At 47.6% G+C, this 27093-nt stretch overlaps 1 protein-coding gene across 2 annotated transcripts in view; it reads left to right on the top strand.

Moving 5' to 3' along the window:
• The window catches only part of DNAH10 (dynein axonemal heavy chain 10), a 126180-nt gene that overhangs the window by 43872 nt on the left and 55215 nt on the right, over positions 1-27093 (top strand). For both annotated transcript variants that reach the window (XM_045778772.2, XM_087857428.1), the window contains exons 26-40: positions 1251-1462; positions 3904-4057; positions 5108-5341; positions 7119-7241; positions 8929-9162; positions 11356-11579; positions 14659-14928; positions 15027-15210; positions 16583-16717; positions 17291-17443; positions 19842-20030; positions 21585-21731; positions 22312-22503; positions 24046-24164; positions 26829-26987. In XM_045778772.2, the coding sequence (XP_045634728.2) occupies positions 1251-1462; positions 3904-4057; positions 5108-5341; positions 7119-7241; positions 8929-9162; positions 11356-11579; positions 14659-14928; positions 15027-15210; positions 16583-16717; positions 17291-17443; positions 19842-20030; positions 21585-21731; positions 22312-22503; positions 24046-24164; positions 26829-26987 (2729 nt within the window). The remainder of the gene's footprint in view (positions 1-1250; positions 1463-3903; positions 4058-5107; positions 5342-7118; positions 7242-8928; positions 9163-11355; positions 11580-14658; positions 14929-15026; positions 15211-16582; positions 16718-17290; positions 17444-19841; positions 20031-21584; positions 21732-22311; positions 22504-24045; positions 24165-26828; positions 26988-27093) is intronic.

A 27093-nucleotide genomic window follows, 5' to 3' on the forward strand; every position in this document is an offset into this window, starting at 1 on the left:
CATGTGGCCTCGGGGTGGTAGGGTCATATGGGGAAGGCAGAGCATATGTGCAGATGTGCTTCTAGTGGGAGACATTGAACAGTCTGTTCTGATTGCTTCAGGGAGGAGTGTAGCAAGATTGTCAGCAGAGAGGACAGTGGGCGGGGGGGGGCGGGGTGGCTCTTTGAGGATAATGAAGCAGGGGTGCGGTGGTGGTGTGGGAAAGAATGGGGCAGCAGCTGGGCCCCGAGGGAAAGCAGTATTAGGGCCCTGAATTTAGACCAACGCCAGTGAACGAGGTCGAGTGTCCTCAGCCATCATGGTTGGCTACCCAGGTGTAGGCGTTGAGCACTGAACAAATTGTCAAGGAGTGGATTTAACCACAGTTGGGGTTCTTCAAACGTAACCGTGAGAGAGGGGAGGGGCACAGAGGGTGGAGGGAAGAAAGGCACTTTAATGACGGACAGGCAGTACATTTAGGTGTAGGGACTCCAAGAAGTACTTTTAGTTTCTTTCTGATTCATCTCATTAAATTTTTGCAAAGAAAAAATGAATCGTGAATGTCATCTCAAAATAATCTAAAAAGCTCTTTGAGGTTTAAATATCTTTTTAGAAGTCGAAGAAAAAAAATTGTAAATATGTCTTAATGTCATTTACATCTAAGTCAAAAAAGTTACTACATATTTCATCAATTAACACAATTTTCTGTTAAATACGTTTCATGACTCGAAGGAACCCCATCGAGCCTCGATGTCACAGGTTACAAATGCAGATTATCCAAGATGGTACATTTTATGCAAGATAGTACTTTTTATGTTAAATCTCAGGAAATTCAACACAAAATGCTGATTATCTGTATGATAATTAGGCAGGATTACCCAAATCACAAATGTTTTGTAATTTTAGCTGCGTTTATTGGGAAAGAGAAGCACATTACAGCCCCACCTGAGAAATACGTGCTTTGAGAACGAAGTGGCTCCGTGATGTGAGAGGTGCCCGTTACTGATTCTGTACTCCTCACTTTTCTCCTGCGGGAAGGAGGACATAGTTTTGGATTCCACACATCCTCAAGAGACAGCATTATTTTGGCGGGGCCTCAAAGAGCTGGAGTTGTTTTGTTTGTATTTTGGAGCCTATCATCAAGACTTCCTTTTTGAATCTGAGGTTTTTGGGGTAGATGGGTGATACTGCTTGCGTGACCAAGGGTTGAGTCCTGGCTCCCGCCGGTCAAAGGGGCCTTGTTGATGGGACTATTTCTCACCTATTTCCAGGTCGCAAAAGAAGAATGGTCTCAGACCCTCTGGATCAACCTGAATGTTCAGTTCCTCCAGGAAGGAATCGAAGGTTTTCTCAAGTCCCTTAGAAAGCTACCCCGGCAGGTCCGAAACTTATCAGTGGCCTATCATTTAGAAGCAAAAATGAAGGCGTTCAAAGACTCGATTCCTTTACTTCTTGACTTGAAGCACGAAGCACTGAGAGACAGGTTTGTTCTGTCCTGTTAGCCATTGTGAAAGGGGCGGGGAGGAGCTTTAGTCTAAAATCCGTCCTTGCTTCGATCTGGTGGGAACAGCCCTGCAGACCTCGAAAGATACAGGTCATGTTTCTATGAAATTGTTTCCTTGTGGAGTTTCTAGATAACTACCAGCCACGAGGATTCTCCTATTTTTTTGTTTTGTTAAAAACAAACCCTGCCAGATGTAGACGGGCATTTGTGGTTGCTGCATTCAAACGGTTTAAAAAAAAAAAATAGGGGGTCTAGGTCAGCGCCGTCCAGCAGAAATATGTGACCCAGATATTTAAAATGTTTCCATTAGCTGCTTTGGAAAAGTAAAAGAAAACAGGTAAAAATAATTTTAGTAACATATTTTAACTAACCTAATCTATACAAAACATTATTGTTTCAACACGCAATCACTATTAAACATTTCTCACAAGGTATTTTATGCTCTTCTTAAACAAAAATACATTGCAGTCGGCCTGTGTTTTCCACATACAGCATCTTTAATTTGGACGCGCCACACAGCCACACAGCGACAGGTGACTTGTGGCAGCCATACTGGATAGAGCAGGTGTCGATAGTCTTTCAATGGAACAGCCAGTCCTGGGGGTGGGATGGAGGGGATCCACTCCTCATTTGTCCCCGCGGGGACAGGAATTAGGAGGAGCTTTGGGAGTCACGCTCTCCCCGCCACGCTGCTCTCCTCCTCTGTCGTATCTCCCAGCAGCTGGGCAGAGAGTGGTGGAAAGGCATCAGACGACGTCACTCTGCTCAGCAAGGAAGCATTTTCTAGCTCAAGTGCCCTGTTTTGTGATGCCCTAATAACCCAGTGCTTCCCAAGCTTGGGTCACTTCTCACCACTTTTGTCATATCCCAGCCAAAATCATTTATACTGTGATTACTCGTTTTTCTTCCTATCAGCTTATTCTTTTTTTTTTTTTTTACTTGAATGTGTTCTAAGAAGAAACCCACACCACCACCGTAAATGGGAAACCGAAAGCTTTTGCCATAAATAGAAAGCAATTATAATATTTTTAACATTTAGCTCAAAACTATTGGCTGTCGCTTAGTGGGAGGCCTACCCTGGACGAAGGGTGAATAACTGTGAGGAGGGGTTAAAGGCCCAGCAGCACCGAGCTGAGACTTTCTCTCGGGTGTAATCAAAGCAGTGGAGGGACACTGAAGAGGGAACCCCTTTCTCTCTGGCAACCCGATGTTATTCATGCTGTGATACCTGTCCCCCCCCCCCCATACCCCCACCAGGGCTATGATACCCCTGCTTCACATCAGCTCCTGGCCGAGGTCTGGGAATAGAGGAGGACGAAGAGTAGATTCTCCTTTCTGACCATTTCTGGTTTTTGTGTGTGTGTGTGTGTGTGTGTGTGTGTGTGTGTGAATTTTTTTTAAAGATCTTGTTTGTTCATCTGAGTCATAGATGAAAAGCGGGTGTGTGAGCAGGGGGAGGGGCAGAGGGAGAGAATCTCAAGCAGACTCTCTGCTGAGCTCCGAGCCCGACAAGGGGCTCAATCCCACAACCCCGAGATCATGACCCGAGCCGAAATCAAGAACCAGATGCCCAACCACCGAGCCACCCAGGCACCCCCTTTTTGGGGTGGATTTTCACAATAAAGTCAGTGATTTGGTGCTTACTGCTTATACCCTGGGTACGCGGCATTCTGCTGGTGTAGCACCACGCTTAGCCCCTTTATTATCTTCATTCCATATAAGTGGAATCCTAAAAAAGGGCCAGCCCGCAGGCCAGATGTGAACCTTAAAAGAAGTCCGGGTTGGGTCAAGGGCCGAGCGGCTGGATGTGTCTGTGTGCACAGAGGCCCGTCGGACCCTCCCGTCTACAGCAGACCCCTTCTTACTGTCTCTGTGCTCTGCGGTTTTCTCGTAGCGCTCAAAGCAGTTGGTGATTGTTTAAGGTATAGACCTCTTGACTCGTGTCCTGGCCGTGCCCCTGAGTAGGTGGTGGGGTCCCCGCGGGCAGGAGCCTGGCCTTTGGTCGCGTGCACCTGCTGCAGCTAGCCCGCTGCCTGGAGCAGACGGAAGAGCATGATAAATCTTTACCAAATACGCGGCAGCTCACAGCTTACACCAGGGTCCCGAACAGGCCGAGGGAGCCGACAGAGGTGGCGATCCCTGGTCCCCCGACTACATGACAGAAGTAGGTTCCAGGAAAGTTAAACGCCACATGCTTTCTTAGATGGTCATGAAGACTAGCCATCTAAGACCATATCTTGCTAGAGGTGGTTCCCTGGGTTTGATTCCGGAAGCCAGTGGGATTTTTGGAAAACTTTGGAAATGTGATTCTAATGATGTCCTCACTTACAATGGGATTTGTCCTGTTATGTAAGCGGGAATAATTAAATTCATCACCAAATCCAGGAAGCATAAAGGTTTTAACGTGGATGCACTTTCAGGCATTGGAAAGAGCTGATGGAAAAAACGGGCGTGTTTTTTGAAATGACAGAGACGTTCACGTTGGAAAACATGTTTGCTATGGAACTTCACAAACACACGGATGTTCTCAACGAGATCGTAATGGCCGCTGTCAAGGAGATTGCCATTGAGAAAGTAAGACAGTGTTTAGTTACCAGCTGAGAAAAGAGAATTATTTTTAATTTCAGTATAGTTAACATGCAGTGTTATATTCATTTCAGAGAATTATTATTATTTTTGAAGATTTTATTTATTTGTTGGGGGGTGGCAGAGGGAGAGGGAGAAGCAGACTTCCTGCTAAGCAGAGAGCCAGACTCTATGCTCGATCCCAGGACCCTGAGATCATGACCTGAGCCAAAGGCAGATGCTTCACCGACTGAGCCACCCCGGTGCCCCTGGAGAATTATTTTAGAAAATGTTTGTTATAGTACTTGTATTTGAGTAATAAGGAATTGTTTGCTCTAGAAATAGAGTGCTGTTAAATTTTTTATTCTAAATTATAGTTTTACTTCCAATGCATTTATTAAATGTATTTATTATATGTATTAATGGACGTTCATGGTAGAAAACTGAGAAAATAAATCACTTGTAATTCTACCACGTGAAGATAGTAACATTTCCGTGTAAGTCCTTTAATACTTAAAAGTGTGTGGACACGTGCATGCACACAGATGTACACACAGTCACCAACCGGTGTAAATGCACATCCATGTATATACCCGCACACACATGCACACACGTGCACAAATGCACATGCCACATGTACACACGTATGCAGTACACATGCATTGTACACACGTAATACACATAAATATTGATACAACTGGTTTTTGAAAATACAATCATTAATAGGCATGTTACTTTGTAATCTGATTCCCTTGCGTAGCGGCAAGCATGGGCAGGATCCTGTAGGTGTGCAGGGAGGCAGACCAGTTAATTTAGACCCTGGTTCTGGTGCTGAGTGACCTGGCCAAGCTGCTTCACCGCTCTGAGCACCCGCTGGCATCTCTATAAAGCGTGGGTAGTAATCCTTACTTCGCTAGGGTGCTTTGAGGACGGAAGGCGGTCCTGTATGGACCGTGGTTACTGGGCATGGAGCCAGTGCTCGGTCAGTTGCTGTTGGGTTGGAGTTCTGTTTTTTTCAATGTCTGTGCCCAAACCTCTCGTTTTTATCTTCCTGACCAGGCGGTGAAGGAGATCCTGGACACGTGGGAAAATATGAAGTTTACTGTGGTCAAATATTTCAAAGGCACACAGGAGCGAGGCTACATCTTGGGGTCTGTTGACGAAATCATCCAGAGCCTTGACGACAACACCGTCAACCTGCAAAGCATCTCGGGAAGCAGATTTGTGGGGCCTTTTCTGCAGACTGTTCACAAATGGGAGAAAACGCTTTCTCTGATAGGGGAAGTCATTGAGGTGAGAGAAAAGCAGGAGACCACTTTTATGTGAGAATATTTTGTGCTCAGACCCTGATGACCCTCCCACGTACTTTTTCTGGCTTGATTTATTTTGGGGGTATGTGCGTGCATGAGTGAGAGAGTCCATCAGGTTTTATTTCAATGAATGCGTTGTTAACTTCCATGATTCTTAATTGGGTCTCTTTCATGCGTCCCTATTCTTGTCGAATACTGTCCTGTTCTTGTTGTCAGGATACGTTCACCTTCTTTACCACATAGAAGATTTTAAACAGATTTAAAGCCCTTTTCAGATTTCTCTGTATTTATTCCTTTCTCAGGCCGGAGTTTTCGTGTGTGTGTGTATGTATCCTTCGCGGTAGTGTTTTCCTCTGTGGGATCTACTTATTTTTAAAGCTGATCTTACATAAAATGTCTTTGCCTGTGCTGCCTTCCCTTTGTCCCCTGTTTCTGCAGTTTCTCCAGGTTAGCCTGTCATGTTGGACAGCACTGAACAAGGTCTTATATGATTAGGTGGCTGGGGGCTTTCTTCTTGTGGGGTATACTAGTCCAGACCTCTCTGAGCGACCCAGGCTCACCTTATCATTTTTGTAGGCTGCCTCTTTTCCCCTCCCCAGACCCCAGGCAAGTGCCTTGTTCCAGGGGCGCCTGGGTGGCTTAGTCATTAAGTGTCTGTCTTCGGCTCAGGGCGTGATCCTGGTGTTCTGGGATCGAGCCCCACATCAGGCTCCTCTGCTATGAGCCTGCTTCTTCCTCTCCCACTCCCCCTGCTTGTGTTCCCTCTCTCGCTGGCTGCCTCTCTCTCTGTCGAATAAATAAATAAAATCTTAAAAAAAAATTGCCTTGTTCCAGGCCACACACTTGAGTTTTGGCTGGGATGATACTGGCCCTGGTTCACTGGCTATGGAGGGGGTCCCGGCCCTCCCCCCTCTCAAGCATGGACTTTCTTCACTTGCTCGTTTTGGTCCATTACTGTTTGTTAGGTAGGATAGAGCACTCTTTTATTTTCCTTCATTATTTAAACATTAAAAAAAATGGATATGAAATTTACATAATGTAAAATTAATCATTTTATTTTTAAGAATTTATTTAGAGAGGAGGGGAGGGGCAGAGGGAGAGGGAGAATCTTCAAGCAGACTCCCCTCGGCACACAGAGCCTGACTCGGAGCTTGATCTCACCACCCTGAGCTGAAACCAAGAGTCAGATGCTTAACTGACTGAGCCACCCAGGCGCCCCTGTTTTTTTTTTTTTTTTTTAAGATTTTATTTAATTATTTCACAGAGAGAGACAGCCAGCGAGAGAGGGAACACAAGCAGGGGCAGTGGGAGAGGAAGAAGCAGGCTCCTAGCGGAGGAGCCTGATGTGGGGCTCGATCCCAGAACGCCGGGGTCACGCCCTGAGCTGAAGGCAGACGCTTAACGACTGCGCCACCCAGGCGCCCCTGTTTTTTTTTTTTTTTTTTTTTTAAACAATCTGTCCTTTGTTCCTCTGGGTAACAGGGCCCTCACCCCTGCTTACAACCAGAAGATTCTTCCTTGTCCTGGGTGGTGTGGAGAGTTTTCTTTTGCCTTTGTGTGAGACTTTGTATCTTAAAATATTTAGCTGTGCTCTCTCCATCATTCTTGTATACTTGGAAAGGAGGGCGTGCACTCACGCTGTCGTCTTGCCCGGGGAGACTTTTGACCTGAGCTGACGTGCATCTGTCCTGTGTTAGGGTGGGGCTTTGCCCTCCATACCTTGAGGTACCTGTGCTGACCTTAACGTCGTGCATTTCCAGATTTGGATGCTGGTTCAGAGAAAATGGATGTATCTTGAAAGCATTTTTATCGGTGGAGATATCAGGTCACAACTTCCCGATGAAGCGAAGAAGTTTGACAACATCGACAGGATATTTAAGAGGGCAAGTGCCTGGCTTCTGTTTTAGTCCTAAAAGGACAGCGACTTGAGATACGTTTACTTATGTTTCTATAAGTAGTATTTTGTGTATTAAGTAGCTTCTGTGTTTTTTTTAAGCTTATTTCTTTTTAAGTAATCTTTACACCCAACGTGGAGTTCAAACTCATGACCCTGAGATCAAGAGTTGCACGCTCTTCCAGCCGAGCCAGCCAGGCGCCCCTAATTCTGAATGTTTAAAATCATTACATATGACCTTCATTTGTTCCGTAAAAAAATTGTTTGGTTTCAAGCCACTGGCACATGGCACTGCAGCTTTTTTATATTGATTTTTCATTATAAAAGTAATACTTAAAAAGCTTGGAAAATGTAGGAAGGTAGAAAAAAAATGTATCTTCCAGAGTTCCGTCACCTTGATGTGACCACTTTAGTATGACGTATATTTGTTTCGTTTTTTTTCCCTGTGCATATGGGTTTAAACACACAGCGATAACGATATTTTATATAATTTTCTCTCCCTAATTTTCTTTGAATATTATGAGAAAGGTATTTCATGTTATGACACTGAGAAAAGATTCTGACATCTTTGTAAAACGTTCCAGTGAGTGGCTCGACGTTGCTTTGGTTGATTGTTGTAACGAGACCTCTTGTTCCACAAGGAATTCTTTGCTTTCATCAATAATCCGCAGGCTTGTGCCTCCTGCCTTTTCCACATTTAGGATGAATATCTCATGAGAGACTGGTGGAAAGTAAATTGCCCGTGAAGGAGTATCGCCCATTTTAAAGTCCTTCTGGGAAAAGGTGGTGCCTGTCATCGCTGCCCCTCGCCATTAGTGGGGCGAGGGTCTTAACCCAGAGCCGCCTGGCCTCGAAGCCGGGGGGCCTTGCTGCTCAGCGGTGCTGCACGCTCTCCAGCTAGGAGGGGCCGGTTCGCATTTGGGTCTCCTTTATCCATTAGAGTTGATAATATTTCCTTAATCATTTGCATAAGCTTTTTTTCTAAAACTTAAAAAAAAATCACACAATGACTATTTATTATAGAAGAACTGAGGAACTATTTAAAAAACAACAACAAAAGTATCTATATTCCCACACCCAAGATAACCATTTTGATGGGTCAGTATCTATCTTTCCAGAATTTATTCCTGTATAAACATGTAAATAAGTATTATACATAAATATTCCACAAAATAATATCATTCTTACCAATGTGATCCTTTAAAAAAATTTAATGTCTTTGGCATGTATTTTGATAAATAAACATGGAAACGATCACTTTCAGCCAACGATTGACCCGGTTTCCTATTGTTGGAGGTTGGGGATATTTCCCTCACCACCCCCTCCGTGTGCCACCGTGAAGAGTGCTGGAGGGACCGTCCCAGGACATCCATGTGGCCCAAAGTGGAACTCGTGGCTTCATTCATTCTGCGAAGGGTGACTGAGGGCCTCGCACGTGCAGAAAGTGTTGTTGGCCCACGGGCACGTCAGTGAGCCAAAGGGATTAAAAATCCCTACCCCCACAGCTGACCTTCTAGTGGGAGGGCCGAAAACATTAACATCAGAAATAAGTAAATTTATAGTATGCTAGGAGGTGCTAGGGACCCTTCTGCCACGTTGGCCCCCAAAAGGTTGTGGTTCGGGTACGTGTTTTGTGCTTCCCCTGGCCTGACGGCTCCCCTCTTGCCCTCGTCCAGATCATGGGCGAGACCTTAAAGGACCCCGTGATCAAGAGATGCTGCGAGGCCGCAAACCGCCTGGCCGACTTGCAGCACATCAGCGAGGGCCTCGAGAAATGCCAGAAGAGCTTAAACGACTACTTAGACTCCAAGAGAAACGCTTTCCCGAGGTTCTTCTTCATTTCCGATGATGAGCTGCTCAGCATCCTGGGGAACAGCGACCCACTCTGCGTCCAGGAGCACATGATCAAGGTGGGCCCCTGTGGTCCCGCGCGCCCCCACCCCCGGGAGCGGCTGCCACGCTCTGTCACGGGGCTTGGCACTGGGAAATACTGCCGGGCTTTTATCGGAAACATAAATCTGATGAAATCCACTTAGTCTGAAACTGTACAAAGATTCCACTGTTTGTTGCTCTTTTTCTAAAGTCCCAAAACGTTATTTTTTTGGAGAAACTAAAAGGAATCCAGTAATACACAAAGACTGATATAATAAGCAGAGGGTGATACAGGATGGTGCTTCAGCATGTGGACTCTGGAGCCAGATTGCCTGGGTTCAAATCTTGGCTCCGCACAGATTTGCTGTGTGATTTTTGGCAAGGTACTTAACCTCTCTGGGCATCGGTTTCTCCTTTTCTTTTTTTTCTTCTCTTTTCTTCTATCTTATTAATTTGAGAGAGAGCCAGCACACACAGGGAGGAGAAGCAGACTGCCCACTGAGCAGAGAGCCTGGCATGGGGCTCCATTCCAGGACCCATGACCTGAGCTGAAGGCAGCCGCTTAACCGATTGAGCCCCCCAGGCGTGCCTTGGCATTGGGTTCTTATCTGTAAACGGGGATAACACCAGGAGTTACCTGCTTCCGTGGAGTTATTAAGATTAAATGAGCTTGTATTTGTAAAGCACTTAGTGCTCGCCTTGTGACCTCAGCTAAGTAACGTTATCCACCGCCCAGAAATGACTAGTAACCAACCTCTTACCAGTTAATCCTATTTGCTGTCTCCCTCCCTCCCTCCCTCCCTCCCTCCCTCCCTCCCTCCCTCCCTCCCTCTCCCCCTTTCCTCTCTTTCCCTCTCTCTCTCTCTCTAAAACAAAGCTGTAAAGTTGCCACAGTCTTTGCCCCCTCTCCCTATCACGGCTCTCCCTCCCCTTTCGGGAGGCAGCCACGATCACGACTTGGCTGTGATTCCTTCCAGCTTTGCATACTTGGACATAAACGTATGTGCATCCGTGAACAATACTGACCGTCAGGAAACAACAGACAGTACCGTCTCTGGCGGTAGACGGCCAGAGCATGGCCCGAACGAATCTTCAATCCGTGGGTCAAAGCTCTATATTTAGGAGCAGCTGAGGGCTGGGGTCCCCAGCATAGGCAGGGTCAGTAGCTGGGCCGGATAATGCTTTGCTCTGTGGCTGTACACGTGTGTGTCGGGGCCGGGGGCCGTGCGTCCTGTGCGCCGTGGGACGCTCAGCAGCATCCCTGGCCTCTACCCACTAGAAACCAGGAGCATCGCTTTCCAGTTAAGACAACCAAAAATGTCTCCTGACATTGCCTAGTGCCCCCCCTGGGGGCAGAACCATTTGCGGTGTTGAATCTGTGTTGCAGAATAATTCCTTTATTCCAAATAAGCCAAGCATTTGGGATCAAGTACAGAACTCCATACTTTCCCTTTAGTTAATGCTGATTTCCTTCTTAAACTAAAATTCATGTCTTGGGTCGTATGTGCTCCTTTCTCAAAGGGGAGTTTTATATTTTGTTTCTGCTTTCATAAACAGATACTTGACTGTATTAGAAAAGTGTGTGTTAGAAGTATTTCATTTACTGGTAGCCTCCTTTTGCAAACCTCTGGTTTTTATCCTTTAAAGCCTGTTGCCTTTCCCTTCCTCTGACGTGCAGAGTGCCTTGTCTTATATCCTGGGTCCTAAAAGACTCATTTTCCTTTTTAGCATTCTGATCAGTATCAGCGATGATGGGCAACAGACGGCAAGTGGTTTATGTGCCAGAGGCCTTTGTCACATGTTTGATTTGACCCTTCCAGCCTCATCTTGGAAGTGCCATAATTATGTCTATTCCGGGCCGAGAGAGGAGAAGCAGCTTGCCCCAGGTCACGCAGTTGGGGCATCGGGGGGTCCCAGCACACGTCTGTCGAACTCCTCAGCCCCGCAGTGTGGAATCACCAGGCCGTTCTGCGTCTCCTCTGTCTAGATACCTCTCTACGCCCGCGTATGCTCTAGAACCCCAAGTGTGGGCAGGGAGCGTGTCTTCTTTTCCTTTCTTTCTTTTTAACCCCGAACGGACCTTTGTACAGTGCGGGGTCGACGCAACCATCCGGCGCGTGCCCCTGTTCGGGGCTTGCGTCCTGGTGGCTCCCACGTGTGACCGAGCGCTCGGCCCCTGGCGCTGCCACCCAGCGTCCGTGTCGCAGGGCGGATGTCCCACTGTATTGCAGATGTACGACAACATCGCTCTGCTAAGGTTTCACGACGGGGAGAATGGAGAGAAGCTGGTGTCTGCCATGATCTCCGCAGAAGGAGAAGTCATGGAGTTCCGCAAGATCGTCCGGGCCGAGGGGCGCGTGGAGGACTGGATGACGGCGGTGTTGAACGAAATGCGGAGGACCAACCGGCTGATCACCAAGGAGGCTATTTTTAGATACTGTGAGGACAAAAGCAGGTAGGGTCGCGACTGGGAACACGTGTCACGTTATCATATGAAGAGTCATAATGGATGGATTCATATTAAGGGCTTGGAGTAGATCAAGTGATATTCCCAATGAAGTTTTCTTTCCTTGCAATCATTAAGTTGGCCCTGTGCATTGTCTGTCTTTAAAGGATCCCCTAGTTCAGGACTTCTCAAAGGGTGGTGACATCTGGACCAGCTGCATTAGGGCCCAGGGGGAGCTTGTTAGAAATGCAAATGCCTGGGCCTTCCCCCAAATCTCCCCCATCAGAAACTCGGGGGGTGGGGCCATCTGTGTATTTTATAAGCCCCCCCTGCCCCGGGGATTCTGAGCGAACCGGTGACCTAGCAGAATCCAGGTGTTCGGGAGCGTTAATCCGTGTATGGGTTAAGGAGTAAAGTCCTTTCTAAAATATTTAACGATTTCAATCACGCCTTGATTTTTGTGGCCCGAGAAGCATCCAGGCGCCTCGCTAAGCTGAGCTGAGCCTGCTTCTCGCTGCGAGGAGGGCTGGCCTTAATGTGCGGTTGAGCGCAAAGTACACGAAGCATCTTTGGATAACGAGTTTTTTAGATTTAGGTGGGATTCCCGGGAATATATTCAGCGGGGCCTTTATGTACGCAGAAAACCCCCATTATGATTTTAAGAATGCTATCCCGTTGATTTTACACACTGAAGACATCTAGTTAAGTAACTTCCTAGAGAATAGCGTTATGCCTGTATGGTTATGATCCTTCTGTTTTTAGGTACTGTAAGAATGGGTTTATATCCTTATGTAATCAGGTACATACAGATCTGTTCAGGCGTGTGCTGGTAAACTGGCGTTCTGATTTAGAGAATTCGTCAATGCTCATGGTGTAAACACTCCCTCCACGGATCATTTCAAAGCTAAGTGGAATAACGGTCAGTGGTTTGAACAGCAGCCTGCAAAATTCTGGAATATTTGACAACGAGCTCTCGTGAACTGGTAGGAAGTGGCTCTAGCACGTTATCAGTTATATTCGCTGATTGAACGAATATTTATTGGACTCCTGCTCCGAGCTAATCACTGTGCTAGGTGCTCTTACAGAGCTGAACTGGACAGATCACCAGCTCCGGAAGTAGTGATCACTGAGTATTTTGAAGTCTCCTTAATGCTCGCAGATCAGATGGATTTTACACCGATGTTAGTCTCAGCTACCTCATCACTACCACTTTGCCAGGGCGTTGCTGTGTGTCACAGGGTGTGGTTGGTGGGAGATGGAGTAAAGGACGGCACCCCGAAGTGTCTGCGCCCACCCCTCTCCTCCCCAAATGCCCCTCCGCCTCACACTGGAGCTGTTGTTTCTAATGACAGGAGCGAGTAGTTGAACATACTGGTTTGTTTGAACAGACATGTTTTGGCATCACTGAGAAGACAGGCTCAGGGGTATGCAGCCCCAGAAAACAGTGTCCTGGGATTTGCCAAACACCGTCATGTTCCTCTTAGCTCTGCCCAGAGTTACTTTATTTTTTCTGGTCAAGTTTGCTTCTGCCCCCCCCCCACCCGATTTCTGACTTCCTAGGCCCTTCATCACCTTCGTTACCTCTCTCTAGTGTGTAGGGATCGTAACTACAAATACTATTGAGGTTTTAGAGGTGCCAGACAACTTTAAAACAAGATGGCAAAGCCCAATGTTTTCATTGTTTTAAATATTCTTTTAAATTTATTTTTCCATTCGTTGGATGTCATCATGGTAATGACTAGTAATTCACAGTCACTTTTCCTGGATTGGACCTTCTAGCTCTGGGTCCATTATTTTTAAAGTATGATTTAGAAAAAAAAAATTGCCCTAAATATATTTCAAGGCACTTACCAGTTTTGGAAATTAGTATCTCTGTAAGGGAGATCCAAGCAGCTAATAAACATATGAAAAGAGGAGAGCTGTTGTTAGTCATCGGGGATCTGCAAATTAGCATAGAATGAGATACTATTTTTCTGCCATTCAGATTGGCAAAAAATCAAAATAGTGATAATACCTAGTGCTGAAGAGTATGTGGTGAGAAGGGCAGTGCTAGGCATTGTCAGTGGGGTAAGGATAGCTACAACCTTTAAAAGTAATTTGACCATTTCTATTAAAACAAACTACCCAAAGAGTGCACTGTACTTTGGCCTGGTTGTTTTGCTTTTGGGATTCTGTTCTGTAAGCCTGGAAGCAGCTCTGACTCGTCAGGTTAGACGTAGAACACGGTTGTCCACCTCAGCACTACTGATGTCTGGGGCTGGAGAATGCTCTGCTATGGGAGACACTGGTGTCTCATAGGGTGGTTGGTACCATCTGCAGCCCCTGCCATCTGTCAGATGCCAGTAACACCCCTCCCCCCCAAGTCGTGACAACGGAAAATGTCTCCAGACATCACCAGATGGTGTAGACGGATGTTTATTGCAGTCTTACTTGTGTTGGTGAAGGAACAGGAAGCACCCTGCCTAGACATCAGTAAGGTAATGTTTGAGTGCACTGCAGCACTCTCAAGCCCCGGAAAATCACGCAGCTTTTATAAAGATCGGGTGAGACTATATCTGCTGACCTGGAGGCTTGGCTCAGAATTCTGAAATGGGACAAGCGAGGTGCAGAGTACCCTGTATTGTCTGGTGCCATTTTTGGGGGAGCAGCTGCCACAGGCCGGCTCCCCATATGTGTGTATAACTTTGGACAGGTGTGCATGGGAGAGAAAAGAAGAGTGAGCAACCTGCAGGAGGCTATAACTGGGCAAAGGGGTGGGGTGGTCAGAGATGATTAAATTTTTTGTTGGAATTTAAAAATGTAGAAATTCTTATCATATGCCCATAATGTTAAGTCCCTCTGCAAACCTGTCCAGGCGTATTTTAAAAGGGATCTAGCGTCTTTCTACTTCATCACCTCTAACTTTCTCGTGTGCACATGGGGTTGGCCTGGTGTTTTCCTATCCAGCCGGAGGAGTTACGTCATTTACTTACCAGAGCCCTTACTCTGGCTCCCCCGTTCCAGACCAAGGAATTACATTCTTGTGGGGACTGTTATCCGGTGCCGGTCCCTGGGAAAAGGTCTTGAACAGGCGTGCTTCTTCCTTTAGAGTCGACTGGATGCTCCTGTACCAAGGGATGGTGGTGCTGGCCGCCTGCCAGGTGTGGTGGACCTGGGAGGTGGAGGATGTCTTCCACAAAGTACAGGAAGGGGAGAAGCAGGCCATGAAGGACTACGGCAAGAAAATGCACCAGCAGATCGATGAGTTGGTCACTCGGATCACCACGCCCTTGAGCAAGAACGACAGAAAGAAATACAACACGGTCCTCATCATCGACGTGCATGCCAGAGATATAGTCGATTCTTTCATAAGAGGCAGGTAGGGACCTCCGGGGGCCCCGGCATGTCACAGTGCGTCCTCCACCAGGCTTGGCCCTGCTGTTTCTCCGGCCTCCTCTCCCTCCTCTCCCTTTCCAGCATTCTCGAGGCCCGGGAGTTTGAGTGGGAAAGTCAGCTGCGGTTCTACTGGGACCGGGAGCCGGACGAGCTGAACATCCGTCAGTGCACAGGCACCTTCAGCTACGGCTACGAGTACATGGGTCTGAATGGGAGGCTGGTCATCACGCCGCTCACCGACCGGATTTACCTGACCCTCACGCAGGTGATTGGCCACCCGGACTGCGCCGTCAGCAGCTGCCTGTAGTTATGGGTTGTTCTTGAAGCGTGATTGGGGCGACTGCAGACACCGTTCTGGGTTGACCCGTGTCCGTCCCTCCCAATTCATGTCCACTCGGAACCTCACAATGTGACCTTTGGAAATAGGGTCTTGGTCGATTTAATTAGGGAAGGATTGGGAACCTCCTGGATGAGGGCCCTAAATCCGATGACTGGTGTCCTTGTGAGAAGACATTTCCTCTTAGGATGTTAGAGGCAGGGATTGGAGTGAGGTGGCCACAAGCCAAGGAAAGCTTGCAGCCGCCAGAGCAAAGAACCCCAGAAGCTTTGGAGGGAGTGTGGCTCTGCCAACACCTCGATTTCAGACTCCTGGACTTTCGTGCTGGGAACAAATACATTTCTGTTGTTTTAAGCCCCCCCCCCCCCACATGGTGGTAATTTGCGAGAGCAGCCCCCGGAAACCAGTGCGATAGCAAAGGACATCACTGTTCAAAATCTATAAACAAGTTTGAACTTGGAACGTGACCTTCTAGCCACCTTTTGGGGTTGGGCTGTTGCCGGTTCAGGCAGCCCCTAAAACCACCCTCAGGTTTAATAATTTGCAGAAAGGGCTCACAGAACTCAGAAAAGCCATTGCAGTCCTAGTTGTGGTTTATTATAGCAAAGGGATACAGATCGAAACCGCAGTGGGAGATGGCCGGGGCCGGGGGCCGGGAGAGACCAGGCTGGGAGCTGCACTTCCCTGTCGCGGTGTCGTTGTGCAGACAGCATTCTGTCCTGCAGCAAGTCCGTGTGGCCGCGGGCGTACTGCCATCCAGGGAAGCTCGCCAGGGATGCGTGGTGTCTAAGCTTTCAACTGGGGACTGGTCTGTAAGAGATGACTGACTGCTTGTCTGGCTGACTGTGGTTTCCAGCCCCTCCAGAAGTCAAGCTGATACCGTGTGGCCCAAAGTCACAGTTCTCAGGACACTCCACAGGCTTTGAGGTCAAATCCTAGAATTTGGAGACAAAGGGCCAGCCCTTTCCTTGGGGAGGACTAATCCTTCCCGGCACAGATGTACGTGTGTGCACGGGCCTCAACTCTGGGCACTATGGGGGCCTCGTCCTCAGGGTAGGCGCTCGTTCCCGCATGTCAGTCCTTGGTACGTTGGTCCCTACATCATGATGTGGGAGCGGCCAGTAGAGGTCAATGGAAAAACACAGAAATGTGAAACACAGGGACTATCAGGAAAGGTGAGCGTGAATGTGTCCATTGGCACACGTATGTTGCACATATGTTGTCGCAGTGCTTTGGGAAATGGCACCCGTTTCCCCGTGTGAAGCAGACAACAGAGGTTTTGCGTTTGGCTCATCGACAGGCACTGTCCATGTATCTGGGAGGGGCCCCTGCTGGCCCGGCAGGTACTGGCAAGACTGAGACCACCAAGGATCTGGCCAAAGCCCTGGGCTTGCTCTGTGTTGTGACCAACTGCGGGGAAGGCATGGACTACAAGGTATGGGGAGAGCTGAGCGCGGGACGTGGGAGGAAGGCATTGCACCCCACACCCTTCCATGAAAAGCCATGGAGGCAGCTGGAAGACTAGAGCAGAAAAAATCTTCCGCCCTCAGTCTCAGAACATACACATGTCTGCTTTGATAGCACGGGGAGCAAACGTCGGCCACGGGAACCCCGCAGAGCCGCTGGTGCAGAGGTAGAGTGAGGCGAGGGCCGCGGCCCCAGGGGGCGCCACTCTCCAGCTGTGGTTAGTCGTTACCGCTCTGGGGAAATGGACCCGGTGCTGCTAGATTTTCCAGTATTTCAAGAGAAGCCAGAACTCTGGAGTTTTCCATGAAAATCCTTAATTTGTAAAGTCCCGTGAATGGGAGAGCTGGCCCATGAGGGTCCTGGAAGTCTTGCCGGAAAGATCCATCAGTGGGGCGGCTGGCCGGCTGGCTCTCTGCCAGCCCGATGTGCACTGCTCTGATTTAGGTTATCTATCTGTAAAGGTATCGCATGCGATCTGAAAGATAAAAATTGCCCGTGTGCTTTTTTTTTTTCTTTTTCTCCCCCCCCCCCTTCACACTAGGCCATCGGGAAGATTTTCTCTGGCCTCGCCCAGTGTGGGGCTTGGGGCTGCTTTGACGAGTTTAATCGAATCGACGCGTCTGTACTGTCAGTCATCTCCTCTCAGATTCAGACGATCCGAAACGCTCTGATCCATCAGCTCACCACGTTCCAGGTGCGTGTGAGTGTGCGGCCGCCGCGGTCACGTTCTCCAGGCTGCATGCCGGGTGGCTTTCGAAACATCAGATGAGGATTCGACAGATTTTCACTTTCAAATTGAGATGGTTGGGTTTCCCCCAAATTAGCAGCGTCTTTGAGAATTAGGGAATGCACTGTTCTGGAAAGCGGCCCGGATTGCGCTGTAGAAGTAGTGGTATGGACGGTAAGGCAGTGTTCTCCTGTGAGTGATGGGCGGGGCCCCCGTCAACGGAAAATATTCTTGGTCACTTGCCAAGTTTGAGGGGAAAAAAAGCAGGCTTTAAGTTTAATGGTCCATTCGATCAAAATGTCTTTCAATAGACATTATCACAGAAACACAAAATTTTGCCCTCCTACCTCGTCAAGTTAGGGGATTAAAACGAGCAGGATTTTTAAGGTTGTTATCAAAACGAAAAGGCAGATTTGAAAATTTTTGAGCATTCCCCGACCTCTGGCACCCAAGGATGTATGTGTAGACCAGAGTTAGTAAGTCTCTACTAAGTTACAGCTGATGAGGCTGCATCAGAGTTTGGAGAAACACGATCTTAGGACATAATTTAGATAGCCCAGAGGTGGGTTCTCTGACGAAAGGGTCCCCCTGGGATGCTAACATGCTCCGCTGCTCCCCCTATGACCCTGTGACCCCGTGTGCCCTGCGTTCTGTCAACCCCATGCCACTCACCCTGCAGACACACCAGGCTCTGTCACACCACACGTGTCCCTGTGTGCCTGAAATCGTCCTTCCTTTGTGCCTGAGAACTATATATCCTCCAAGGCCCTACAGAGCCTCGTTGAGAAGTTCAGGGCACAGGTTTGGCTTGGGCTGGTGAGGATTCCCTTGCAGGTACCTCCTGGCCCTCGTGTCCTCCTGCTTTGCTCCCAGACCTCAGTGCAGCTCACTGTCAAGAGATATGTAAACTCAATCCTGTTAAACATTTTCAGGATTCCCATGAAGGCTTTGGATGTATTTTCTCTTAATTGGTTCTTCCGAAATATTTTAGGGCTGAGCTTACTGTTCCTGAGGGAGGGAAATTTTTTTTTTTTTAAGAATGAGTTTATTTAATTAGTTTCCCAGATAATTTTTTTAAAGATTTTATTTATTTATTTGACACAGAGAGCACAAGCAAGGGGAGCAGCAGAGGGAGAGGGAGAGGGAGTAGGCTCTCTGCTGAGCAGGGAGACTGATGCGGGACTCGATCCCAGGACCCCGGAATCATGACCTGAGCCGAAGGCAGACGCTTCACCAACTGAGCCACCCAGGTGCCCCTGAAGGAGGGAAATTTAACCTGTAATGCATTCAGGTTTCCAGAAGCTGTGTTTTTAAGAGCAGGCCAGTCCATCGTCTCCAGAAGGCAGTCGGGGCCCCACATGTATATCAGGGAGTGGGTGAGGGTGGTCTCCGTGTGGGCTTGGGAGACAGGATAGTGGCCTCCTTCCTCGGGGAGCCGTAGCTACCTGCTGGGCGGCCCTCTTGTCACCGAGGCAGTGTGTGCCTCGTAAAAATACAGTTTTCTATCTTTGTCTATCTCGTGGACCAGTGAAAGAAAGAAAATAGTGAAATCTTAGAGACAAAAGTTGAGACAGGTGACACTGGACCATAGGCTAAAGAAACTCAGAATATAGGGGCGTCTGGGTGGCTCAGTAGGTTAGACCACTGCTTTCGGCTCAGGTCATGATCCTAGGGTCCTGGGATCGAGCCCTGCCTTGGGCTCCCTGCTCAGCGGGGAGTCTGCTTCTCCCTCTGCCCCTCCCCACCGCTCATGTGCGTGCTCTCTCTCTCTCTCAAATAAAATATCTTAAAAAAAAAAAAACCCTCAAAATATAGAGATTTCTGTAGTTTGTTGGTCCCTGAGGCATGTGGAGGAACAGAGGCTGGTTTCTGGAAGGATGCTGGGGTGGGTTTCTGTGCAGGCGGCGGGACGGGGGTGGAGTTGGAATGGGGGTTGAGACAAGCAGCATGAGTGATAATCCACTTTGCGCGGAGCTGCGGGCTGGGTGCTGAGCACAGAGCGATCACCTCATGCAGGCGCCACAACCTTGCAGAAAAGGAAACAGACTCAGGTTAGGGAACCTGTTGGGGCTGACACAGCACCTCTCATCACCCCCAGGCTGCACTCGTCCCAGCATCAGCCCCTTCTCGCGTGTGCAGACCCTGGATTCAGATCAGAGTCGGGTCATGGGGTGGGAGAGCAAGGCTTGCTGCCTAGAACACTCGGTCATAAGCGTGAGGACTCCACGTTTAATGCCGGGAAATGGAGTCAAAGTGTGGCCTCCGCCTTAGAGCCATGAAGACAGGCAGCCCCATGACTCTCCCAGCCCCCTTGGTGGGGGGCCTGCTGGCCTCGTAACCCCCTTTATTTCCCGTCCTCCTCCAGTTTGAAGGGCAGGAGATCTCCCTGGACTCGAGAATGGGCATCTTCATCACCATGAACCCAGGCTACGCGGGCCGCACGGAGCTGCCCGAGTCGGTGAAGGCCCTCTTCAGGCCCGTGGTGGTGATCGTGCCCGACCTGCAGCAGATCTGCGAGATCATGCTCTTCTCGGAGGGCTTCCTTTGGGCCAAGGTGAGGCCTCGTTAGTGCCCCGCCCGGCCATCCCAGATCTCTGCCCTGGCTCCGCTCTCCTCTCCGACGGGCATTTGGCAGTTTGCATTGTGTGTAGCTTAAAATTTTTTTTGCTTTGTCTGTCTCTTCCTCCTTCCTCTTTTTAAAATTGTAAATCTCATTTCTGAGTAATTTAACTCACAAGAAGTGGCAACAATAGTATAGAGTTCCTCATGCCCCTCCCCCAGCTTCCCCCAGTGATGACATCTTACACACCCCCCCCCCAAGGCAGGTTGTCAGAATGACGAGGGCACAGTGCTATTAGCCCAGGTACAAGCTTTATCTGGATTCCATCGGGTTTCATTCATTCATTCATTCATTCATTCATTCATTCATTCATTCATATTCTCTCTCTCTTTCTCTCATGGAGAGTTCTAGAACATTCTGTCGCGTGTGTGGTGTAACCAGAGCCACAGTCAGGATAGAGAACTGGGCCATCACCACAAAGAAAGTCCTCCCTGTCATCCCCTGGTAGCACACCCTCCACCCGGCCCTCACTCCTGGCAACCACCTGCCATTCTCTGTTGTGACAGTCGGTCACATGGAATCATACGTATATAACCCTCTTTGATGGGCTTCTTTCACTTAGCCTCATACCGTGAGAATATGTGGCTTTGAAACACACACACACCCTATCTCCTTTATCACCTTTTAAAATATGTATAAAAAAGTATGCACCTGTATTTTCCCAGGAGGTTCTGAAAAATGTACAAAATAGGGAATACTTTCAACACAGGGTTGTGAGGTTTCTTTTCTGTAATTTTTTTTTAAAAGGCTCTTCCTGCTCGCATGTTGTCCAGATTTTGAACAGGAGTATTGGGATTTCGGTTCTTAGTCCCCACACCCTCCCTAGGGAGCAGCAGGCTTTGAGTCCTCGTAATAGCCTACACCAGCGGCTACATCAGTCATCTATGAGTGGCTGACTCATCTTGAAAAACGAGTTACAGGAGAAGTTTTTTTTTTTTTTTGAAAGATTTTATTTATTTATTTATTAGCAAGAGAGAGCAAGCGCACATGCAAGCATGAGTTGTGAGGGAAGTGCAGAGGGAGAGATTCTCTGCTGAGCAGGGAACCTGACGTGGGCCTTGATCCTTGGACCCTGAAGTCATGACCTGAGCTGAAGGCAGACGCTTCACCGACTGAGCCACCCAGGCGCCCCCAGGAGAAGATTTAATAATATGTTCAGGTCCAAATAAACAGAAAACACATCTTCAGAGCATGATTGCTAGGATTTAAAAAGTTGGATGGGTTCTATTCTTTAAGCCAGTGAAGATCTTCCTCAGCTTTCAAAGACAGTCCTCAGAGTTTGGTAAGACTGACCTTCTTTGAAGTTAGTTCCTCATTTGTCATCGTTGAAAACGAAGGCCCCATGCTGGTGTTGCTCTTGGAGGCAAGGTCGGCTTGCTCATAGAGTGGTTCCGTCTGAACACTGTGTCCACTTTCTTTGTAGAATGATGTCTTGCTGCTTTCAGGTCATTTTCTTTCTTTGCTTTTCATTGTCTTTGATCACAAAAGACCCTGGCCAAAAAGATGACCGTCCTTTATAAGCTGGCCCGGGAGCAACTCTCCAAGCAACATCACTATGATTTTGGACTGAGAGCCCTGAAGTCCGTGTTGGTAATGGCCGGAGAGCTGAAGAGAGGCTCTCCTGATCTTAGAGAGGTAGGGAACCGTGCACGCAGGCGTCTTCCGGGGCTTCGTCGGGTTCACGCGCACCAAACAAACGCTGGGATGAGATGATGGGCTGCAGTATGGCCCCCATTGGAAAGTTTTAGTCTTCGCTGTTACTTCATTTGGTTGCTGACCTTAATTAGGTCGCTTATTTATTATTATTATTATTACTATTATATATTTTTTTCTAATTTGACTAATGACCATAGATCAAGTTGAAGGTCTTCACAGCACCAAAGTTTCTGATGCCTCAGTGGTAATAGTCAGTCCATCATTACAGGATGGTGAGATGGAGGGGTGGGGATAAACCTCATTCTCAAGAAGACATGAGCATAAGTTTTGGGTTTTTCCTGCTTTGCAATAAAAGGACAGGACTTACTCCAAAGCAGACTCTTCAGCCAGGGCTGCTCTGTGGGCAGAGATGCCCACGTTTCTCTAGAGACTGTACTTGCAATGCTGTATGTCTTATATTTTATATGAAATTTCATTGTATATTTCATAAGAGGATTTCCAGACTAGTCCCTGGGTCCTGTGGAAATATCTTTGAAGATGTCTGTTCCGTCCCGTCCAGGATGTGGTGCTGATGAGGGCCCTTCGAGACATGAATCTGCCCAAGTTCGTATTTGAGGACGTCCCTCTTTTCCTTGGTTTGATTTCCGACCTGTTTCCCGGACTAGACTGCCCGCGCGTCCGCTACCCTGATTTTAACGACGCTGTGGAGCAGGTGCTGGCGGAGAACGGCTACATCGTCTTACCTGTCCAGGTACGGTGGTGTGCAAATGAGCCCACAGGCTTCGTGTGGGCCCCTTCCTTGAAAAAAATTAAATGTGGTAAAACACACCTAACATTTACCATCTTAACCATTTTTCCCTGCCTTTTTTTTTTTATTGCGGTAAAGTACACATAACAGATATTTCCATCTTACCCATTTTTTGGACAGCTTAGCGGTGTTATGTTCATATTGCTGTGAGACAGATCCCAGAGCTTTTCCATCTTGCAAAACTGACACTCTGTCCCCATTAACCAACAACTCCCCATCCCCCTTCCCAGCTCCTGGCACCCACCTGACAACCCCCCTTCTGCTTTCTGTCTCTATGAATCTGACTCCTCTGGGGACCTCATGTAAGTGGCATCTTGCAGCATTTGTCCTTTTGTGCCTGGCTTACTTCACTCAGCGTGTTTTCGTGGTTCATCCATGCTGTAGCCGGTGTCAGGATCACCTTTTTAAGGCCGAGTCCTATTCCACGCTGTGTACATACCACCCTCCAGTTGTTTTGGGTATAATGTGATAACTGAACTATTTTGTTTTGGGGTCCCACCATCTCATGTTCTCGCCCCACCCCACCTTTTCCTTTTTCCAGAGTCGCACTTATAAGAACAATTAAATTAGATGTTACTGATAGGCTTTTGATCGTCCGAGGTCTGTAGGGTTGTGGATGTTGTCAGTACGTCGTCAGTTATTGCCAGAGTGTTCTCCTGAGGATATAAATGCCTAAGGCTGCAGGACCAGAGTGGCTGCCTCTGGCCGGGCTGTCTTGGGACATCAGGCTCCCTGGAGGCCTCGGGCTGGGGCAGCAGGCACCAGTCACAGGTGAGCAAGCTCTCTGCACCGTTCTTGACCGTGGCGTTTGCCTCTGGAGGTGGTGGTTTAGGAAGGGAACGTAAAATGGTGCAGCAGCTGTGGAAAAATAGTCTGGCGTTGCCCCAAGACGCTAATCACAGAGTTAGCATATGCCCCGGAATTCCACTCCCATGTACCTGCCCAGGGAAAACGAGAACATATGTCCATGCAGGAACTTGTTCACAAGTGTTTGTAGCACCATTCTTCGTAAGAGCCCAAACATAGAAACAATGCAAATGTTCATCCACGGATGAATAACCTGGGTGTGATCTAGCCACACAACGGAATAGTATTCGGCCACAAACAAGAAGTCAGTCCTGACCCACGCCACAGGGTGGATGAACCCCGAGAACATGTGAAGGAGAGTAGCCAGACACAAAGGCCTGCGTATACTGTGTGGGTCCACTTACGTCATTCCATTTATGGATGGAGAATGGGCAGGTCCGCGGAGACATGACTGGGGGCGGGGCTGGGAAGAGAGACACGGGAATGCGAGTCTTGGGGGCGGGGAACGGGTGATGAAAATGTTCTGAAACTGAACGTGGCAACGCTGCACGTATGAATCCCACTGAACTGCACACCTCAAATGGGTGAATTGGATGGTATGTGAATTATAGATCAACAAAGCTGTTTAAAAAAAAAAAACCGATGTGTTTACCCCAGCTGCCAATGTTTGCCCCACAGGTGGATAAAGTGGTCCAGATGTTCGAGACCATGTTAACCCGCCACACAACCATGGTGGTGGGGCCTACCGGAGGGGGCAAGTCCGTGGTCATTAACACTCTGTGTCAGGCCCAGACCAAGTGAGTATGACCCTGATGGGAGGCCTGGTTGCCAGGGTGGTTTCCTGGTCAGGTTGGTGGTGGTATTACCTAGTCCTACTTTGCTTTCTCAATTCCTGGGGGGTTAAATTTGTCTTAAAACACTGCTTTTTTTTTTTTTTTAAGATTTTATTTATTTATTTATTTATTTATTTAGAGTGAGTTGGGGGAGGGGCAGAAGGAGAGGGAGAGACAGAAACTCAAGCAGACTCATGGTGAGTGTGAACCCTGACATGGGACTTGATCTCACAACCTGAGATCATGACCTGGGCTGAAATCAAGTCAGATGGTTACCCAACTGAGCCACCCACGTGCCCCAAGCACTGCATTTTTTTTTTAAATTATGAATGCAAAAAGTTCATTCATGTTTGCAACTACCTAGAGCTACCACAAAGAAGATGTTTTCAATCCAGGGTGTAATCCTGTTAGAGTTAGAAAGGAACACAAAACATTTTTAATACATTAGACACATGGCCACCAATTATTTTCATGACCCAATCATCCTCAGAGTCGCACACAATACAAAGAGAGGGAAGGGGGGAACCCATCACACAGGGTCACTATTCAGTCCTGAATACTGAAATCTGAACACATCGGTGTCCTAAACACCATGTTAGACTCCGAGCCTCTCTACTTGTGCCATTGCTGATTTGCTATTTTAGAAGGCAAACAGCGACCCTTTTGTGCATCAGACTGTGACTAGGTTTATCTGTGAGAGGGGTGATTCACAAACAGCCTTATAAGGACATTTTGAAAATTAAATTGTATCTCTGGTGTTCAGGTTGCTCCTTCAGAGTCAGGACGCTGCGCACTGTGCCGCACTGCTGTGCTGTCAGAGTGGCTGAAAACAGTGTCGTCCCTCCAAAGGTCTTGTTATCCCCAGCCCAGCGGGAGTGCTGCTGCTCCCAGGGAAGGGGACCTCGCACTCCTAATACGGAATATTCTGAAGACCTGTAGTGAATTGTGGAGCCTATCCTTATGCTGAGATGGGTTTTCTGACTTCTCACTTTTCTCTTAAGCAAGAACTAGGTTCCAGAAAGACTTCACTGTCTGCTCGTATTCCAGCAAAAATCTGAACCAAGCCTTATCATCTTTGTGACTCTAACATTTCTAGATAGTCTGTAAAAGCGACTGAGAAAGTGACTGTCAGCTTTTTCTTATTTCTTCCTATGTTTCTTTTTTTTAAATTTTTTTTTTTAATTTTTTTTTTAAAGATTTTATTTATTTATTTGACAGAGAGACAGCCAGCGAGAGAGGGAACACAAGCAGGGGGAGCGGGAGAGGAAGAAGCAGGCTCATAGCGGAGGAGCCTGACGTGGGGCTCGATCCCATAACACCGGGATCACGCCCTGAGCCGAAGGCAGACGCTTAACCGCTGTGCCACCCAGGCGCCCCTCTTCCTATGTTTCTTATGAGAAAACCAGAGGACAGTGGCTTACTGATTTTAAATGGGTTGTGCCATAGTGATAATGCCTTTTATTCTTTTTTAATAAAGATTTTATTTATTTATTCATGAAAGAGACGGAAGCAGAGGGAGAAGCAGGCTCCCCGCTGAGCAGGGAGCCTGATGCGGGGCTCGATCCCAGGACCCTGAGATCATGACCTGAGCCAAAGCAGATGCTTAACCAACTGAGCCACCCAGGCACCCCTGCCTTTTATTCTTTAATTAGTTCATTGTTAGGTGATTGATAGAGCCATCATATACACGTGTGTATATGCGTGCCACCATTTTTTTTATTTACTTATTTAATTATGAGCTACTGTTTGTGGGAAGTCTGGTTTTCTGTAGATGAATTAATCCCATAGTGTTACGGGAATTTACAGGCATTAGGGTGGCAAATGCTCTGTCTACACAATTTATAAAGTCAGCAACACAGAGCAGATATTCTGTAAATATGCGGGATTGAAGATTAGTAGTCCAAGGGTGTGTTACATTGTCCTGGATGACTGTTATCTCCTATACACTAATTATGAAATATTTATGTAAATTGTCATAGGCATGAATATGTAACTTAGCTTCTCAATGCCCTCAAAAGGCAAAGCTGTGTTTTCAGTTCAGACCTCACTTGCGCTGGGGCCACATTTTCAGTGAAACATGGTTCCCTTGCATTTAGTGTAAGCCATTAATAGTAAGTGGGAAGCCTAGGGGAGGGTTTGCGTGGGTTGAGTTGGGTTGTATTTTATTTTATTTTATTTTATTTTATTTATTTTATTTATTTTATTTTATTTTTCGATTAGCCAACATATACTACATCATTAGTTTCAGATGTGTGGATTGCATTTTAAATTCTGGATTGGGGGTAATCAGAAGGGGGAATGAACCACGAGAGACTATGGACTCTGGGAAACAAACTGAGGGCTTCAGAGGGGAGGGGGGTGGGGGACTGGGATAGGCTGGTGGTGGGTATTAAGGAGGGCACGTATTGCATGGTGCACTGGGTGTTATACACAAGTAATGAATCATGGAACTTTACGTCAAAAACTAGGGATGTACTATATGGTGACTAACATAATAAAAAATTATTATAAAAAAAATAAATTCTGGATTGGGTCCTAAACATCAAATGCCCACATAGGTGGCCCAGAACGTTTTCCTGCTGTGTTTAGGCCACCTGGACCACAGCTGAAGCCTCTCCTTTGATTTAGGCTTGGGCTGCTGACAAAGTTGTACGTCCTGAATCCCAAAGCCGTGAGTGTCATAGAGCTCTACGGCATCCTGGACCCCACTACCCGAGACTGGACAGACGGGGTGCTGTCAAACATCTTCAGGGAGATCAACAGACCAACGGATAAGAAGGAGCGGAAGTGAGTACCTTAGTGATTAGGAGAGAGCCTGGGTTAGTTCATGTTAATTATCTGGATGTTCTGGATAAAAAAGACAAGGAACGGTATTATAGTTTCATGCGTGGAT

Source organism: Ursus americanus, chromosome 30 (genome assembly GCF_024610735.1).
Source record: "Ursus americanus isolate L20-20 chromosome 30, mUrsAme1.1.p, whole genome shotgun sequence".
Lineage (NCBI taxonomy): Eukaryota > Metazoa > Chordata > Mammalia > Carnivora > Ursidae > Ursus > Ursus americanus.